General features: G+C 41.5%; 1 protein-coding gene and 1 long non-coding RNA gene across 2 annotated transcripts; both read right to left on the reverse strand.

Moving 5' to 3' along the window:
- Nucleotides 1-169: 169 nt before the first annotated feature.
- On the reverse strand, nt 170-8,303 carry LOC137124516 (uncharacterized). Its single transcript, XR_010913964.1, has 2 exons — nt 7,955-8,303; nt 170-7,704 (listed from the first exon to the last, which is right to left on the reverse strand). It is a non-coding gene; the product is annotated as an uncharacterized lncRNA (long non-coding RNA).
- Nucleotides 8,304-14,028: 5,725 nt separating this feature from the next.
- On the reverse strand, nt 14,029-16,095 carry LOC137124498 (uncharacterized). The gene is made up of 5 exons (XM_067499574.1): nt 15,891-16,095; nt 15,427-15,723; nt 15,274-15,334; nt 14,486-14,530; nt 14,029-14,356 (listed from the first exon to the last, which is right to left on the reverse strand). Exons 1-5 carry the CDS (start codon nt 16,054-16,056, stop codon nt 14,290-14,292), a joined length of 636 nt encoding a protein of 211 aa, XP_067355675.1. The 5' UTR covers nt 16,057-16,095; the 3' UTR covers nt 14,029-14,289.
- Nucleotides 16,096-19,250: the final 3,155 nt, after the last annotated feature.

Genomic DNA, 19,250 nt, shown 5'->3' on the forward strand with positions numbered 1-19,250 from the left:
TCAGGCTCCATCATATATAGAAGACCTGGCAAAAATGACAATATCTGCACTTAGACACCTCAAGTGGAATCAGTAAAGAAGCTTCAACATCCAGGAAGAGAGAAGAACATCAACAGAGTTTCAAGTGCAGTGTTGCTCCCATCCAGTTAATCACGGACACAAGGCGATCTCTTTTCACTGGCATTTATTTCCAAAGATGTTCATTATGCCGTGAGAACTAAATAAAGTTCAAATATAAATAAAACACACATATAAATTACAATCTTTCTTTGACATAAACAGAAAATAAAATACAACACAAATAGCTTAATAAACTTATTTCAAACTGTACAATATCACTTTATAAGGATTATTCTTAAATAAATATAGGTAAATAACAGTTGTTACGTTCCTTTACATGTCGTATCGCTAATTAAACCAAGTTGGTAACAGTCGGTACAATATAAACAATGACAAGATTCACGTACCTCATTGGCCGCATTAACATACGGGGAGAATATAACTTCAGCTTAACAAGTCTTGCTCTGTCTTAGACCTTGGAAACATTTTACAGCAACGTAACTTAAAACATTATCTTCAGCTGAACACGACAACTCGGCATCACACGTGTAACATAATGATGTCGCACTCAATAATAACCTGTCTTTACCTGGACTGGCGAACATTGGTTCCGCTTGGGAAACACTATACAAATGACTTAAGAACGAAAACAAATATTCTTAATCATATAAATTTCTCCTTTTCCGTACAAATTATATGTAATCGTACCTAAAACAATTATATAAACTTAAACATTATACCTGCTTCTAACAGCAGTTACACTCCCACCAATCACTGGTGATTTCTGTACTAATGTGCAAATATAAAATTCCATAACACAACTAAAAATAACATAACCCAATAAAGCTATATTACTCAGCTTCCATCAAAATCACAGTCTTATGAATAGGCCTCTCCAAATAAACTGGCTTGGTAAGTCGTTTTCCTTACTCATCTAGTTCCTTGTCACTTAACAGCAACTGTAGCTTTCTCACACATCCATCTTTACTAGGATATACTGCTGTGACCTTAGCCAACTTCCATTCATTTCGAGATGCATTGTCGTCTTGCACAATCACTATGTCATTGATCTTTGCATTTCTATGGATTTTGTTCCATTTTTGTCTCTGTTGCTGGTTTAACAGATATTCTTTCTTCCATCTAGACCAAAATTCATTGGCCAAGTATTGTACCTTACGCCATCTTTTGCGAAGGTAAAGATCTTCTCTTACAAATTCTCCGGGTGGTGGCAAAACAATAGAAGATTTCATTGTCAGAAGGAGATTAGGTGTAAGAGGTTGTGGTCCTGCTGGATCGTTGAGTAAGTGTGCCGTTAAAGGTCTGCTGTTTATGATCGCCATAACCTCATATAGATAAGTTCGCAATGATGAACTATCCAGTTTGCGGGACGACTGATCTAGTATGGACATTAGCACATTTCTTATTGTCCTAATTTGCCTTTCCCAAGCTCCACCCATATGACTTGCAGCTGGAGTGTTCATGACAAATTCACAGCCTAGTTGTTTTAGGTATTCTTGGTCCATCTCCTTCACAGCTTCCAAGAACTGACGCCTTGCACCAACAAAGTTAGTACCCTGATCAGATCGAAGTTGTCGAACGTTTCCTCGTAGTGCAATGAAAGCACGAAGAGCATTAATAAAGACATCAGCCGTCATATCTTCAAGCAGCTCGATGTGTACTGCACGAGAACACAAACAAGTAAATAATAGACCATATCGCTTCAACTCCTTTCTTCCCTCCTTGACATAAAATGGCCCAAAACAGTCCATACCACAATAAGTAAAGGGAGGCGTTGTCTCCATCCGTTCAAGTGGCAAGTCTGCCATTTGTTGTGTTTCTGTAGGTCTTCTAAACCTTCTACACTTAACACACTTGTGAATGCAAGATGACACAGCATGACTGCCACCAAGGATCCAAATACCACTTGATCTTAGTTCGTTAAGTGTTATACCACGACCTTGGTGTTGCACTCGCTGATGATAATGCTCAATCAGCAACCTTGATATGTGACTAGTCTTTGGTAAAATCACTGGATGCTTGATGTGTGGGTGTAAATCAGCATACTCAAGACGACCTCCCACTCTGAGAATGCCGTTATCATCCAAGAAAGGATTCAGTCTGTAAAGCTTGCTACTCTTATCCTTTGATTTCATCTCACCCTTACTCTGCAAGTTTCTTAATTCCTCAGAGAAAAATGTACCTTGGACAATGCCTATGATGGAAAGTTCTGCATCCTTTCTCTCTTGTAAACTTGTGGCTTCATTGGTTTTTGATGTCAAGCCCTTAATCTGTTTGACACGTCTTATGAGTCTAGCAATAGCCTTGACTAGTTTGGTCCAGTTGGAGAACTTTAGAAACCTTTTATTCAGTGAATCTTCAATGGTCAAGGTCTTGTGTACATAAGTTTTACGAGCTTCTGGGTTTTCAACTGAAATATCTCCCACCTTGACATCTCTGCTGGGAAGTTCATCCAGCAGAAGAAAGGCTGGACCCGTAAACCAGTTGGATGTAGTGAGTTCTTTCGCTGTAAGACCTCTTGATGCATGATCCGCCGGATTGTCTTCAGAGGTTACATATCTCCATTGACTTGGATCTGTGCTCTGTTTGATACGCTGAATGCGATTTGCCACAAACACATGAAATCGTTTAGCATCATTGTTGACATATCCCAGGACAACCTTTGAGTCTGTCCAAAAGAACTCTTGGGCCTCTATCTCCAGCTCCTTTCTAAGCAGATCACTTGTACGGACTGCCACAACTGCTGCAGACAGCTCAAGTCTGGGTATTGTGGTAATCTTCAAGGGTGAAACCCTAGCCTTGCCCATAACTAAACAACAGTGGATTTGTCCTGAAGTGCTAATTGCTCTCAAATAAGTGCATTCACCATACCCTGTACTGCTTGCGTCTGAGAAATGATGTAATTCATACCTCTGAACTTCCTTAAAACTTTCTGGAATGTAACATCGACTTATTTTGACATCAGATAGGTTCTGCAGATCAAAAAGCCAGGATTCCCATCGTGGCTGAAGATCCTCAGAAAGTGGTTCATCCCATCCAATCTTGTCTTGACACATTTGTTGAAGTATTTGCTTTCCAACTAGAATGAAAGGTGCTACAAAGCCAAGTGGGTCAAAAATAGAGGCCACGGTCAATAAGACTCCCCTCCTAGAGAGTGGGCGTTCACTCACGATTACCCTGAATTGGAACTGATCTGAGGCAACACACCAGCTGACCCCTAGAGCTCTTTCAATCTGTGACTCTCCCAACATCAAATCTTGGTTCCGTACTGTTTCTGCACAATCTTCCTTGGGAATTGCTGCAAGCACCTCAAGGTGGTTAGAGATGAACTTGTGAATTCGTAACTTTCCAGTGTTACAAAGCTTCCTTGCTTCGTTCACTAACTGAATAGCTTCCTCATGTGTTGAAACACTTATTAGACCATCGTCGACATAGAAGTTCCTCTTAATGAAGCGGATGGATGCTTCACTGAAACTACCCTGTCCTTGAGCAGCGATGTACCTCAACCCATAATTTGCACATCCAGGTGAAGAGGCTGCCCCAAACAGGTGCACTCTCATACGATAGACTGATGGTTGAGATTGAAAGTCTCCATTATCCCACCAAAGAAATCTCAAGTAATCTTGATCCTCTGGTCTTACATGAAATTGGTGGAACATGCATTCAATATCACACATTATTGCTACAGGACCCACACGGAACCGACAAAGCACACCCACTAAGGTATTTGTCAGTTCTGGCCCAGTCAGCAGATGGTCATTCAATGACACTCCTTCAAACTTCGCTGAGCAGTCAAATACAACCCGTATCTTTCCCGGTTTCTGTGGGTGATATACCCCATGGTGAGGGATGTACCATGCAGGAGTATTATTGACTTCATCTTCTGGAACCTTCTCTGCTTCTTTGCGAGTTATTATTCCATTCATGAAGGTTGAGTAGTCCTTATGATATTGTTTGTCCCTTTCAAATCTTTTCCGCAAACATCTGAGACGATGATGGGCACACTTCTGATTATCTGGCATACTTGGCCTATTACCTTTGAATGGCAACGGCATTTCACAGCGACTATCTGCATTAATTTTTGTCCCTTTCTTCATTATTGATAGGAAATGCAGATCTTCTTGTGAAAGGTGAATTTCCTCTTCAGCTCTTTCAACGAAGTCGGATTCAAGTGCCCTTATCACTTGTGGTGGAGTGACTACTTCTTTGACTTGTGTGCGAAACATATATCTCACTTCATTTGTAAGATTATTAGGTGATTGCAACTGAGGTATCACTTGTTTCACAACCATCGTGTGGCTGCCTCCAATTGTATCGCCATAATCAATACAAGGGTTGACATGACCAATTATGCTCCAACCAAGGTCTGTTCTTTGAGCAAATGGTTCGTTGTCCTTACCTGCCACAACTTCTCTGGGTAGAAGTGCTTGTGAACAGTCATATCCTATAAGCAAGCCAACATCACAGTCTATTAAGGGTGCAATCTCTTCTGCAAGATGCTCCAAGTGAGGCCAAGCTCTTGCTGTCTTTTGTGTTGGAATGTGACTTACATTAACAGGAATAAACTCTCTTGAATAAGTTGTTGGAAGAGGAATTTTCTTTGATGAATAAAACCCTCTAACTTGTAATCCATTCAATCGTTGACTTGGAATCACTGTATTTCTAGATGACAAAGTGGAGATTTTTAATTGTACAGGCTCTCTTTGTGTGTTGAGTGTTTCTGCCCTTTCTTTTAAGATGAATGTGGTGTCACTTTGGTTGTCCAGCAAGGCATAAACAAGAAGTTCATTCTCAGGGTCACTCGTGGTAGACAGCCACACTGGAACAACTGTGGATGTGTGAGTATTGCTCTCATCTTGGAACAATCTATTAGATATTGCTTCATTTGACATTTCGTCTTTCTGTAGAGATTGCATTACTTCTCCTGATCTTTCCTTTTCCTTCACGTTTTTCCTGTTGTCTGTTAGTTTCACCATTTGCTGTTCTTTCTTTCCATCCGTTGTGGTTCTGTCTTCATGTAGACATGTTGGGTGCTTCCTTTTACAAGTATCACAGATGCTTCTTCTCTCACAGACCTTTGAATGGTGTCCCGGTTTCAAACATCCAAAACACATTCTTTTCATTTTTACAAACTTGACTCGTTCTGTAATTGGCTTATCCTTGAATTTCCAACAAGTATGAATACTATGTGATGGCTTCTCACAAAATACACACCCTTTCGCTTCCAGAGTTTCCTCTGTGCTGTTTACCAGTACACGTGAACCCACAGTTCGAGGTTTTGCCATCCGTGGCTTCTCACCATCACCGGACTTCAGGGCGTGAAGGGACGTCACTGGATTACAAGCTATTTTAGCTTCTAATGTGAGAAAGTCAACGAACTGTTTGAAACTTGGGAATGTTTGGCTGATTTCTTCAATTTCTACAGCCTTTCTATTCCATCTGGCCACTAACCAATCTGGAAGCTTGTTTAGAATTCTTTGGTTTTCACCACAGTCATTAAGGATTTCAAGACCTTTGATTTGTGACATTGCCGTACAACAGCCACGAAGAAAATCCACGAACTCTCTTAATTCAAAACAATCCTTGTGTCCTATCTTTGGCCATAAAGCAAGTTTATCCCTAAAGGCCTTTGCGATCACAAAGGAGCTTCCATACCTTTCTTCTAGGATATTCCATGCAGCATGATAAGCTTGGTCTGTACCTAACAGAAAATAACTTTCAATAGCTTTCCTTGCAGGACCCCCTACATACTTGCGAAGGTAATAGACTTTCTCATTTACAGGAATGTTTTTCTTGTCTATCAACAATAGAAAGGACATCTTCCAGTCTGTGTATCTTAATGGATCTCCACTGAAAACAGAAGGTTCGGGTAATGGTAGGCGACTTACATTAATAGATTCCACTATTGCTTCGGCTAATGCTGCTGTGGTTTCTTCTTTAGGAACATCGGCAGTAGACTCTCTCTTTATGGCAGGTTGAGGGATTGTAACAGGTTGAGTATGAGTGATGTGTTTTGGCATTGCAGAGTTGTGTGCTGGAGGTTCACTTGGGCTTAGAGCGGATTTGATCTCTGCAAAGTTATAATCATGGAGCAAACTTGTTATCTCTTCATCCGAGCTCGCTTCCTTCTCATAAACTTGCAAACGTGCCCTTGCCGCATTCATCCTCTTAACAGTCTCTAAGCGTTCTATCTGCCTGCGCTTCTCTTCTAAGGTCCTTTTTCTTGCAGCATCTTCTGTTTCAAGAATTTCAAGTGCTTGTTTCTCACACTCTATTTCTTCTAAGATTTTTAGAGTGGCTTGAGTGGCAGCTAACTCTGCTGCTGCCTCTTGTTTATTTGCTGAAGACAGGCTTGAATGTGTGGAACTTATACTTAACTTATTTATGGACCTCGAACCTTTAGAAGTTGCCCTGGACCTCTGGGAAACAACAGATGAAAATACAGAGCCAGTATCAGTCCAGTGAATTTGTTCCTTATGAGAACCCTCTCTCATTTCAAGACAGTTCCATGCATAGTCTAAGAGTCGCTTTGAAACTGCATCACAGGTGTCTGCTCTGCGCCGTGTCTCTCCATCAGGGACACTTTGTTGTCGCAAGTCATCATAAGCTTGTTTGACTTCTGTCAGAGCACAGTGAATCTTAGTCCTGAGGTCTAGTACAACGTCGGTGGAAGAAGATCCACCAAGCTCCCCTTTAGCTTGTTTGGCTAGAGCTTTCCATCTGTCATAAGTAATGGCAAAGCGATGTTGAAGCCTCCTAATTTTGCTGACATGCAGTTCTTGCCCCCGTGCAGTAAAGGTTCTGGTTCTTTGGCTTCTTCGTAATTCCTGTATAACAACAGCATCAGTTTCCCTTATAACATCATCATTGTCTGATGGATTTGGGCTTATATGCTCCTTATTGGAATCTTTAGACTGCTGTTGTGTCCTTTGGGCATAGCTTTCTTTATCTGAGCCCTTTTTGTTAGCTTCTTCTTCATGTTCGGCCATTGTATTATTGTCTGAGTTTATCTTAATATTTCCTAGTTTAATTATTGTTTATCTTAACAATGTACATTGTAGAAATAACTGAAGGGAACTAAACTATTCTGTTCAACCAACAATACCTTAATATAATCTACTCAGTACCAAACAACATACTATGATACATATGAATTAGTTTCAACTTACAAACTGAACCACTCATTTAAACACTTAAGAACAGTAAACAGTCTATAATATATGCTATTTACTCTTTCACGTTGCAACTTTCTTGATGATTGAGATTAAATGTGCTCATCAGCATTTTAAACTTAGAACATGTACATAACACTTTCTTTACAGTACTTATTGAGTCCTTTAACCATTTAATAACACTTAACTTGTTTTAAATGTTTCTTCTTATTGGCTTGACTCTCTTCTGTTCCACCCTTTTTAGGTTATTGGTGTATGTACTGTCTTATCTGCTTGATGCTAGTGTGCGTTGAATCTTGCTTGCAGCTTCTTCTGCAGCAGGCGTTTATCGTCTCTTCACCTCATGTCGAGCAGACTGAGTTCTCACTGTTGCTCCCATCCAGTTAATCACGGACACAAGGCGATCTCTTTTCACTGGCATTTATTTCCAAAGATGTTCATTATGCCGTGAGAACTAAATAAAGTTCAAATATAAATAAAACACACATATAAATTACAATCTTTCTTTGACATAAACAGAAAATAAAATACAACACAAATAGCTTAATAAACTTATTTCAAACTGTACAATATCACTTTATAAGGATTATTCTTAAATAAATATAGGTAAATAACAGTTGTTACGTTCCTTTACATGTCGTATCGCTAATTAAACCAAGTTGGTAACAGTCGGTACAATATAAACAATGACAAGATTCACGTACCTCATTGGCCGCATTAACATACGGGGAGAATATAACTTCAGCTTAACAAGTCTTGCTCTGTCTTAGACCTTGGAAACATTTTACAGCAACGTAACTTAAAACATTATCTTCAGCTGAACACGACAACTCGGCATCACACGTGTAACATAATGATGTCGCACTCAATAATAACCTGTCTTTACCTGGACTGGCGAACATTGGTTCCGCTTGGGAAACACTATACAAATGACTTAAGAACGAAAACAAATATTCTTAATCATATAAATTTCTCCTTTTCCGTACAAATTATATGTAATCGTACCTAAAACAATTATATAAACTTAAACATTATACCTGCTTCTAACAGCAGTTACATGCAGTTCTAAACTTCATACATCACACATTAGTTTTCTAAGCTTCTGTTGCTGGGCAGAACATTCTCCACCCTCAGGCTACTGCTCCCAGCACTTTTCTCCTTTTCTGGAAACCTTTTCCCTTTTCAGCACTTTGATAAGCACCTTGACTCTGGGTCACTACAGTGTGGGAAAGTCTGCTGTTAAACAATAACTGACCTTGGAGCAGTTCTGCAAACACTTGTATATGACAAAACATGTGTATGAGACAAAGTTTGAACAACATTTAAACATCCTTCAAAAGTACACTGAGTACAAGTTGTCATTCTAACTAGGTAACATGTTAAGAGTAAAATGTAATCTGCAACATCATTATGCTAAACAAAAAATATGATTGTTATCAGATTCCTTGAACTGTTTGTCCAGATTGTTCCAGATTTGTGAACAATTCAAAAGTCAAGTCTAAAATCAAACATCTCTACTGTTTTTGTCTCCAGTTCTTCTTCTATCAGCCACAAACTCAGCATCGTGAACTAAATAATATGATAAACATCACATCATGACACAACAGCAAAATCTCCTTTGTTCTCTCCACTGGTGGGATTGTGTGATGCAGAACCATCTGAAAAAAGGAACATTTTAACTGAGTTAAGAAGATTACATTCATTAACAGTTCAATTACACATGTCTAGTAACACTGATCACTTCTACAGGGTCAAAATCTGACCCTGTAGTTATACCAGCTCCGGAGACTAACCAACAAGATCAATACCCGATCAGCCATCAGCTGATAGTACGTCTTCATGAGACCATGGCCTTCTCTAGGGATCCTGAGTGCTTCAGCTCACTCCTCGTAACCCTCCTTGGGTGCGGGTCGTGGATGGGGGACCTACCTACTCTATTAACGGGTACCTCGCTTGTAGGATAAGGGGCTGGGGACTGCAGTACCTGGTGGACTGAGAGGATTATGGTCAAAAGGAGTACCAGTGGCTCCCCGAGTGTCACATTCTGGTCTGGCGGTTTATCGCTCAGTTTCATCAGGATCACCCTGACCAGCCCCATTGCCCGTCTGGAAACCAGACGTAGAGAGGGAGGTTGTATCAAGGCCTGTGTGTTTTTGCTTTGCTTATTGTTCCTCTAACACTGTCTCCTTCTCTGCTGTTGCCACCCTTCAAACTTGCGCTGTAGACGGATGCATAGCTGCCCACACTTGAGACTGATTAGTGTAAACCTTTTGAAGTCCGCCTAATTACACTCTCTTCCCTGCTCCTGGGTTGAGATTGTCAGTCCTGTGTTCTGTCTGGCTTCCATCTTGCCTGTCTGTTTTTACTACCTTTCTACTGCACCTACGGCCTGAACTGTTTCAACTCTGGCGTAAGCTGCCTTGTTTTTGTCTGTCTAGCTCACTTATGTACTGGTCTCCTGACTTCCCATAACAGAGTCCGTGTTCTCTAACTTCCTGTAACAGACTGCGTGTTCTCTAACTTCCTGTAACAGAGTGCGTGTTCTCTAACTTCCTGTAAGTAACTGCGTGTTCTCTGACTTCCCGTAACAGTCCTGCAAAGTCAGAGAGGCCAGATTGAGGTGGTTTGGACATGTTCAGAGGAGAAACTGTGAATATATCTGTAGAAGGATGCTGAGGTTTGAGCTGCCAGGACATTTATGGATGTAATGAGAGAGGACATGAAAATGCAACCGCAAGGGGGCACAAGCCAGTGTCTTCTTGTGCCAGTCCCAAGTCTGGATAAATGCAGAGGGTTGTGGCAGGAAGGGCATCCGACGTAAAACACATGCCAAATCAAACATGCGAATCGTGACAAAGGCTTCCATACCGGATCGGTCGGGGCCCGGGTTAACAACGACCGCCACCGGTGCTGTTGACCTACAGGGTACCGGTGGAAATTGGACTACTGTTGGTCGAAGACGAAGAAGAAGAGGAGGAAGGTGTGTTCGTAGGCAGAGAGAGAAGAGGAAAGCTAAGAATGTAGGACTGACAGTAGGGACTTTGAATGTTGGTACTATGACAGGGAAGGCTAGGGAGTTGATCGACATGATGCAGAGAAGGAAGGTGGACATACTGTGTGTCCAGGAGACCAGGTGGAAAGGTAGCAAGGCTAGAAGCTTAGGAGCAGGGTTCAAGTTGTTTTACCATGGGTCAGATAGGAAGAGAAATGGAGTAGGAGTTATATTGAAAGAGGATTTTGTGAGGAATGTTCTAGAGGTGAAAAGAGTATCAGACAGGTTGATGAGTCTGAAGCTGGAAGTTGAAGGGGTGATGTTCAATGTTGTGAGTGGTTATGCCCCACAGGTAGGATGTGAGTTAGAAGAGAAGGAGAAATTCTGGAGTGAGTTAGATGAAGTGATGCAGAGCATCCCCAGAGGTGAGAGAGTTGTCATTGGTGCAGATTTCAATGGGCATGTAGGTGAAGGGAACAGAGGTGATGAGACTGTTATGGGCAGGTTTGGTCTTCAGGACAGGAACGCAGAAGGTCAGATGGTGGTTGACTTTGCAAAGAGAATGGAAATGGCTGTAGTAAACACTTTCTTTCAGAAGAGGCAGGAACATAGGGTGACGTACAAGAGCGGAGGGAGAAGCACTCAGGTAGACTACATCTTATGTAGACGTTGTAATCTGAAAGAGATCAGTGACTGTAAAGCATTGGTAGGGGAGAGTGTAGCCAGACAACACAGGATGGTGGTGTGTAAAATGATGCTGGTGGTGAGGAAGATAAGGAGGACTAAGGCAGAGCAGAGGACGAAGTGGTGGAAGTTGAAAAAGGAAGAATGTCGTTTAGTTTTCAGGGAGGAGCTGAGACAGACTCTGGGTGGTTTGGAGGTGCTTCCAGATGACTGGACTACTACAGCTAATTTGATCAGGGAGACAGGTAGGAGGGTACTCGGTGTGTCATCTGGAAAGAGGAAAGCGGACAAGGAGACTTGGTGGTGGAACGAGGCAGTTCAGGAGTGTATACAGAGAAAGAGGTTAGCTAATAAGAAGTGGGACACTGAGAGGACTGAAGAGAGTAGACAGGAGTACAGGGAGATACAGCGTAAGGTGAAGATAGAGGTGGCAAAGGCCAAACAAAGAGCATATGAGGACTTGTATGCTAGGTTGGACACTAAAGAGGGAGAGGTGGATTTGTACAGGTTGGCCAGACAAAGAGATAGAGATGGAAAGGATGTGCAGCAGGTTAGGGTGATTAAAGATAAGGATGGAAATGTATTGACAGGTGCCAGTAGTGTGATGGGAAGATGGAAGGAGAACTTGAAGAGTTGATGAATGAGGAAAATGAAAGGGAACGAAGAGTAGAAGAGGTGACTGTTGTGAAGCAGGAAGTAGCAAAGATTAGTAAGAGTGAAGTGAGGAGGACATTGAAGAGGATGAAGAGTGGAAAGGCAGTTGGTCCTGATGACAAACCTGTGGAGGTATGGAAGTGTCTAGGAGAGGTGGCAGTAGAGTTTTTGACTAGTTTGTTTAACAAGATCTTGGAGAGTGAGAGGATGCCAGAGGACTGGAGGAAAAGTGTACTGGTACCAATTTTTAAGAAAAAGGGAGATGTGCAGAGCTGTGGCAACTACAAAGGAATAAAGCTGATGAGTCACACAATGAAGTTGTGGGAAAGAGTAGTGGAAGCTCGGCTAAGGGCAGAGGTGAACATTTGTGAGCAGCAATATGGTTTCATGCCTAGAAAGAGTACAACAGATGCAGTATTTGCTTTGAGGACGCTGATGGAGAAGTACAGAGAGGGTCATAGGGAGTTGCATTGTGTCTTCGTAGATTTAGAAAAAGCGTATGACAGGGTGCCGAGAGAGGAGCTGTGGTATTGTATGAGGACGTCTGGAGTGGCAGAGAAGTATGTTAGAGTGGTGCTGGACATGTATGAGAGCTGTAAGACAGTGGTGAGGTGCTGTAGGTGTGACAGAGGAGTTCAAGGTGGAGGTGGGTCTGCATCAAGGATCGGCTTTGAGCCCCTTCTTGTTTGCTCTGGTGATGGACAGACTGACAGATGAGGTTAGACAAGAATCTCCATGGACTATGATGTTTGCAGATGACATTGTTATTTGTAGTGAGAGCAGGGAGCAGGTGGAGGAAAATCTAGAGAAGTGGAGGTCTGCTCTGGAAAACAGAGGAATGAAGCTTAGCCGCAGCAAGACAGAATACATGTGTGTGAATGAGAGGGACCCAGGTGGAATGGTGAGGTTACAGGGAGCAGAGGTGAAGAAGGTGCAGGACTTTAAGTACTTAGGGTCAACGGTTCAGAGCAACGGTGAGTGTGGAAAAGAGGTGAAGAGGCGAGTGCAGGCAGGTTGGAACGGGTGGAGAAAAGTGTCAGGTGTGTTGTGTGATAAAAGAGTATCAGCGAGAATGAAAGGAAAGGTGTTCAAGACGGTGGTGAGACCAGCAATGTTGTTCGGCTTAGAGACTGTTGCACTGAAGAAAAGACAGGAGGCAGAGCTGGAGGTAGCAGAGCTTAAGATGTTGAGGTTCAGGATCAGGAATGAGGACATCAGAGGGACAGCTCATGTTAGATGTTTTGGAGATAAAGTCAGAGAGGCCAGATTGAGGTGGTTTGGACATGTTCAGAGGAGAAACTGTGAATATATCGGTAGAAGGATGCTGAGGTTGGAGCTGCCAGGCAGGAGGTCTAGAGGAAGACCAAAGAGGAGATTTATGGATGTAGTGAGGGAGGACATGAAGTTAGTTGGTGTGAGTGAAGAGGATGCAGAGGACAGAGTTAGATGGAGGCACATGATTCGCTGTGGCGACCCCTGAAAGGGAGCAGCCGAAAGGAAAAGAAGAAGAATGAGAGAGGACATGAAGTTAGTTGGTGTGAGAGAAGAGGATGCAGAGTTGCCTTGGTGACCCCTGAGAGGGCATAGCTGAATGGAAAAGAAGGAGACTCTCCTCCCATGGCCTGTTGCACACCTGAGTGCATCCTCACCAAATATCCTAAGAAAGAATTGTAACGAGTGTAAAGAGTATTTTAAAAGCAGGGCTTATTTCTAATAGTACTTATAGCAGTGCTGCGTATAATAGCAGCGTTTTGAAGTTGAGCAAACTCTGCAGCGTAGCTCATAGAGTGAGCTGAGGGCTCATGTCTACTTAAGTCTCCCGCACATTCACTCACATTGGGCGACAGTGGTGCAAGGAGGTAAAGCGGTTGTCCAACAATCTTGCAGGTGATGGTTTGATCCCCAGCTCCTCCTGTCACAAGTCGAAGTGTCCTTGAGCAAGACACTGAACCCCCAAGTTAGGTGATCCTGGTGAGGTTTGGCTTCCATCAGGGTGTGAGTGTGTGTGATTGTGAGTTCGAATGGATGAATGAGAAGCAGTGTAAAGGGCTTTGAGTACCAATAGCTAGAAAAGTGCTTTATAAGAGCAGACTATTTACCATTTACCATTTAATTCTCTACAAAGGGTGGATCCAGTCATATCCTGTCATATAAAGCAGTGGAGTAATGTGGATCTGTTCAAATGAGGTTGTAAGAGATGTGTTAATGGTTGGTGTAATGGCTGAAATTAGTGTGGGTGAAGCTGCTTGAAGTAGAGTGGAGAGAAATGGGAGTTAATGGCTGCTGGCTTAAAGTGGAAAGTGTGTGTGAAAATCAGTCTCAACATACTAAACCATGTGAAGTTTACGTATAACAGGTGCGTAAGAAGGTGGAGCTCACAGAACCATGCAGCCAATTATTGACCCTAAATGTGTCACTGACATATGAAACAGGAAAATAAAACAGACCTTATTAATATTCCTAAGTTGTTTTTATTGATTTTGCAGGAAGTGGTGTCAGTACAGTACAGGTTCTATTACAGATTATAAATCCAAAAAGTGCTTCAGTGTATCACAGTACGTTAGCGCTGTTTGCTCCTGTCAGAAATGAAGCTTCATGTGTAGATGTCACAAACTTAAACTGTGAACAACAGAGATGTGACCTTCTAAATGTTGCCACTAGTTTGATTCCTAGATGTTACACATTCAGACAATTTTGATGCTTAATGATTTAAGGTGGTGGGCAGTAAAAGTAGTTTGGTCCAAAGCTGCACTGATCCTTAAAGAGGAGCTTAACCCTGCAAAGAAACAGAAGAGATCAATGTTATTGGTGATGGTAGAATGTTGATGATTTAGATTTTATGAATAAGTATGAGAGAACTTTATGATTAAGAAAACTTGAATTGTCAGATTAGGATGTGACTTACATGGTCTTTAACTCCTCTGTGGATTGTTGCTCAGAACCAGGTTCACTGTGGGAATACGAGAAAAATTTATAAATATATAAAACCAGAAAAATCTAAAATTTACGATGCAGGCTCCATTGCTCCTATATCACAGAGTTTTATATAAATTAGAACACGTTTTAGTCAGAAGGTGGAACAGAGAAGCTCATAACAATTTTACAAATACAATTAATAATATTTGTTTTTGCTCAGAAACACCTGATCAAACACTCCAATTTCTTACTGTCTTGGAATACATTCATATTGTTTTTAACATTAATTTATTGTTAATAAATAAATAACGATTATATGTCCATTATGTAAATAAAAGCTGTTTCCAACTTAGATTTGGCTTATTTTTATTGGAACTACAAAAAAAAGATGCCTGATTGTCAGATAATCCCTGGGAAAAAATTAATAATTACTTACACACCTGTCAGTAACATCTGATACAGTTTTTTTTTTTAATGTTAAACTTTTGGATCAGATGATGCATCATCTAAATGTCTCTTTCCAATATCACATTGCTAATTTGACATGTAAATTGGGTGGAAGTCGCATCAGTCCCCTGTGCAACTAATACACATGTGCAACACTGCTGAGCTGTTGTGCCACAGCATCATTTATAAAAATGCCTTTTGTCATGATGAATCACCATAATCAAACATATATACGACAAGCTCAGTGCCAAACACACTCAACTTCGATTCTCCTACAATTAATTAATAGATCCGCTCACCTGAAAACTTTAAAGTTACAAATGAACTTACATGTAAGTGAGGATCTTTGCCAGGCATTGGGTAGCGATCCTTATGTCGTTGTCAAGCAGTTCTGGAAACAAAAGAACACAGGGTGGTAAATTAGAAGCATTGTAAGTTGTGACAGTGACATGTAGATATGAAGCAAACACAAATGAAACTCACGGCTGCACTCCAGGCCACAGATATTGAGTGATGGAGTTACGCTGTCGTTGCAGACCAGGCGGTTGCCCAGCTGGTAAATGCCATAGAAGGTCCAGACCTCTTTGTCTTCGTGAGGCTGTGGATGATGACTGGGTGGTTTAGGCCCGGTTTGGGAAGGTCTCTTGTTGTGGCGTCGCCACCGACCGTGGGGCCTTTTAGGGGGCCCATGCTCCCCACTGTGATGGTCCTCTGTCTCTATGATCATCTGGTTCACTGCACTGTAGTTAAAATTTGAAGAACTCACCACACGGCAAACAACTAAGGGCAAGAGAGAGAAAAAGGAAAACAACATGACAGATCGTCTCCAAATCTCACACTTCTTGATCCTAATGATTATGATGATGCTGTCAACAGATCCAAGGAATCTCTGTCCAATTAAAGCATTAATTTAATCATTAATAGGCTTCAGTTACATCTCTACTTACGCTGAGCAAGTAAGTCGTCCCCACTCAGGACTTTCTGGTTCGCTGTCACCGTGATGTTACCAACAGAGGTTTTCAGGTGCCAGAACACATCACAACTGGAAACAGGCCACCCTTCAGTCACACTGCAGCACAGCCCTGCCAGCAAAAGCACCACAAGTATCTTCATCTTGACTCCAAGACTTGTGTTTGACTATGAAAACACTCATGTGGCAGGATATTTATGCTGTCCGCAGACCCACGGGGAACAAATGTGCATGTTGTTGCAGTAAAGGTCACACCCTCAGCTCCACTTACAGAATGGACAATGTTGTGCAACATCAAACATTTAGAAATATGGTAGAACAGGTTTGCAGGTAGTACAGAGGTCATGGCCTGAGGCCATGTGAGCTCTTAATGAATGTCTGTAACATGAGCAGCAAACACTTTATTCACAGGTGTGTTTTCTAGGGTGTGACGCCACGTTAATGAATATGAATACGTTTATTTTAGGAACTCAGTTCTAACAGCAGGTTTGTGATGAGCCCGGGGACATAAAAGAAGGTGCCATCTTTTATAAGTGACTGTGACTGTTTCTATAACTTAAAAATCTCTTAACGGCAATTAATGACTAATGACCCATCACAGGAGATTCATTAAACCTGCTTTAAAACTCCTCTTTATTCCTTAAGCCCCTTTTCTTTACAGATATGCTGCACTTTTATTCATTTATTTATTTTACAACACCTTCTTATCTACTGCACTGTATTGTATTGTATTCTTGTGTCTTCTCTTTGCTGTTGCACTTATTAGGAAAACAATCCAAAATCTAATTTCTCTAAATCCGTATTTGTTTTATGTCGCATAGATAAAGTTACTTAACTTCACACTTTTTTCATATACATTGATTACAGTGATGAAGTGTAAATTTTTCAGTTCTGATGATCTGATGTTCACACAGTCAGTGTTAAAACAAAGTGTATAAATTTCTTTGAATGTGAGGACAGATCCGTTTTAAAGTGATGACTGAGCATAAAAGCTGAACCATGACTAAAGACACTGTAAAGTCCTATTCAACAGGGACTTTTCTCCTTTACCAACATAAACCTCTGCAAATCAAGAGGAAATGAAAGCTTGTGTCACAATCGTCTTAACCAGGTAACTACAAAAAAATGTGTTTGTTAAACGTTAAGCAGGTTTCCAAGTTTCCCAGAACCCGGTGTTGCCAAACTCGGAATTTCTCCTGTTCTTGTTTGACTCAAGCACGATGGACCAAAATATTTAACAGGATCTCATGTGACTTTTCTGACACTTAAAAGTAAATTTTAATTTTTTTTGATTAAGACTGTTGTGTTGGTCTCTCTGTTTGTCTTGATCTCTCTCTCCCTCAGGTCACATTCCTCCCTCGGCCTGTTGCCACCTGAGTACAATCAGTGCTCTTTGTTAGTTTGGGCTGGATCACCGGCAGTTCAGTTATTCGGCTCTTTTGTTTCTTTAGCGTTAGCTTCCCTATATTACAAAATGTCTGTCAGGAGCGACTCTGTCCCCTCAGTCTCGGTCTCCAGTCCTCATTTGATTCCATTTGTTGGTTTAAGCTTGTTGATTAAAATAAAAGTGTGAGTTCACCTTATATCTGGCATCTTTCTTCATATGTTCCATCCTCTTTTTTTTGAATGGAGGCCTTAACAAAGACGGATATAGGGATTTTAAAACAAAATACAAAATGTACAGTGCTTAGAAAAAAATCAGGAGGCGGGGACGAAAGATTATCTCAGGCTAAACTGTTTCTGATCTTTAAACAAAATCTACCATTTAAAAAAGGTAATACAAGTTTTATAGTGAAACCAATAGTAAAACCAACGAAACCTGTGGTGAGAGAGTATTCACCCCCTCAGGCTGAGAAACTACAGGATAAGTTGGCATATTTGCTCCTTCTGACAATGGAGGGGGGAATTCTCAAGACGCCGTGAGAAGCATCAACAAACAGATGTAGTTTTCTTGTAGCAGTAGTTTCCATCGACATCATTTGAGACCAATTAAAACTTAATTTTTTCCTTCAGCTTGTAATGCAAAACACACACACCATGCTGCTTCTGTTTACTCGGCCGTGACTTCGTTTACAGTTCTGCTTTCACGTCTCAGTACAAACATCACACACACATGCTTCTAGCTGACGTGCCAGTTGGTCCATCTAAGTTCTGCTCTAAGTTAACGTCTTACAAATGGCATCTCTGGACAGACGAGCCTAAAGACACCGGTCCTGTAACATCAGGTGTCAACAAAAGGAAAGAGCTGAAGGACATCAGCTCATCAGTCTGTGAGTTGAAGCTCAGCTTATACAGCAAGAAAGTTCTCGCAAGCATAAGAGTAAATGGACCAGAGAATGGTGCAAAAAGAACGTTTTGAAGTGACCAAGTCAAAGTCAATACTTGAACTTGCTATTAAATCTGACAGAGCGATTACTTCTTCACATACACACACACACACACACACACACACACACACACACACACACACTGGTTGTAGGCTGGAGCAGCACAGAGGACTTGTTCATGATGTTCTGGGATCCTGAGCCTGTACATTAGAAGCATCTCACACGTGTTCAGAGTCACAAATATGGCGACAGAACGTCCACATACTTTGAACTGCACCAATGAATTCAGCGATGCAGTAATGACCTCTAGTGATGAAAAGCAAGAACAACTACTACATAAATGTTTTCAGAGCTGAAATGAATTTAGGCTGTAAAAAAAGCAACTTTTTGATGCTGATTCCTTTGAGAGCAGGTAAAGACAAGTTAATAAAATGTCTTCAAATACAGCTTCAACCATGCCACCTTTAACAACAGATTAGTTGCTGGAGATGTACTAAGGACTGGTCTTTATATTACTTAACTAGTTATAATTTCTAATATTTTCTAGATCACTCCAGCAGCAATTGATAACTTAAGGATTTGAGAGTAATCAGGACCCAAAGATATGCCAGAAACAAGCTGCTAAGTTTCTAAGAGGTTTAATAGGAAGGTTGACAAACAGGTAAATAAATGTACGTGGAGAGGACTTGCAGGAGTCTCTCCAGCTCGCTGGGTGGCTCTGTTACTCATATCTACATGAGAGACTAAATGAAAGGATCTGGTGGAAGACAGGAATTAAAAGCAGGCAGGTGGGACAAGGTAATCAAGATGGCCGCTGCTCGTGTTGACGTCCTCCACGTGGCTGTTGATGGGAGAATGACAGGGAGGGACAGCAGGAGATGGGCACGAGAGCGGGGGTTTCAGGGAATCTCCCTGATGGCAGCGAAGTAACTCATGAGTTTCACAGTCTCACAGAATGAGACAGAAGTCCAGTCCAGCTCCATAATACAGACAGATCCGAATGAAAGGCC

Source organism: Channa argus, chromosome 3 (genome assembly GCF_033026475.1).
Source record: "Channa argus isolate prfri chromosome 3, Channa argus male v1.0, whole genome shotgun sequence".
Lineage (NCBI taxonomy): Eukaryota > Metazoa > Chordata > Actinopteri > Anabantiformes > Channidae > Channa > Channa argus.

Bases quoted from the DNA above. Each gene is read 5' to 3' on its own strand.
- LOC137124498 (XM_067499574.1), bottom strand. From the start codon at position 16,056: ATGAAGATACTTGTGGTGCTTTTGCTGGCAGGGCTGTGCTGCAGTGTG. The intron at 14,531-15,273 runs GTAAGTTCATTT...GTATTCCCACAG, and splicing joins GCAAAGATCCTCACTTACAT to TGAACCTGGTTCTGAGCAAC. The intron at 14,357-14,485 runs GTAAGTCACATC...GTTTCTTTGCAG, and splicing joins ACAGAGGAGTTAAAGACCAT to GGTTAAGCTCCTCTTTAAGG.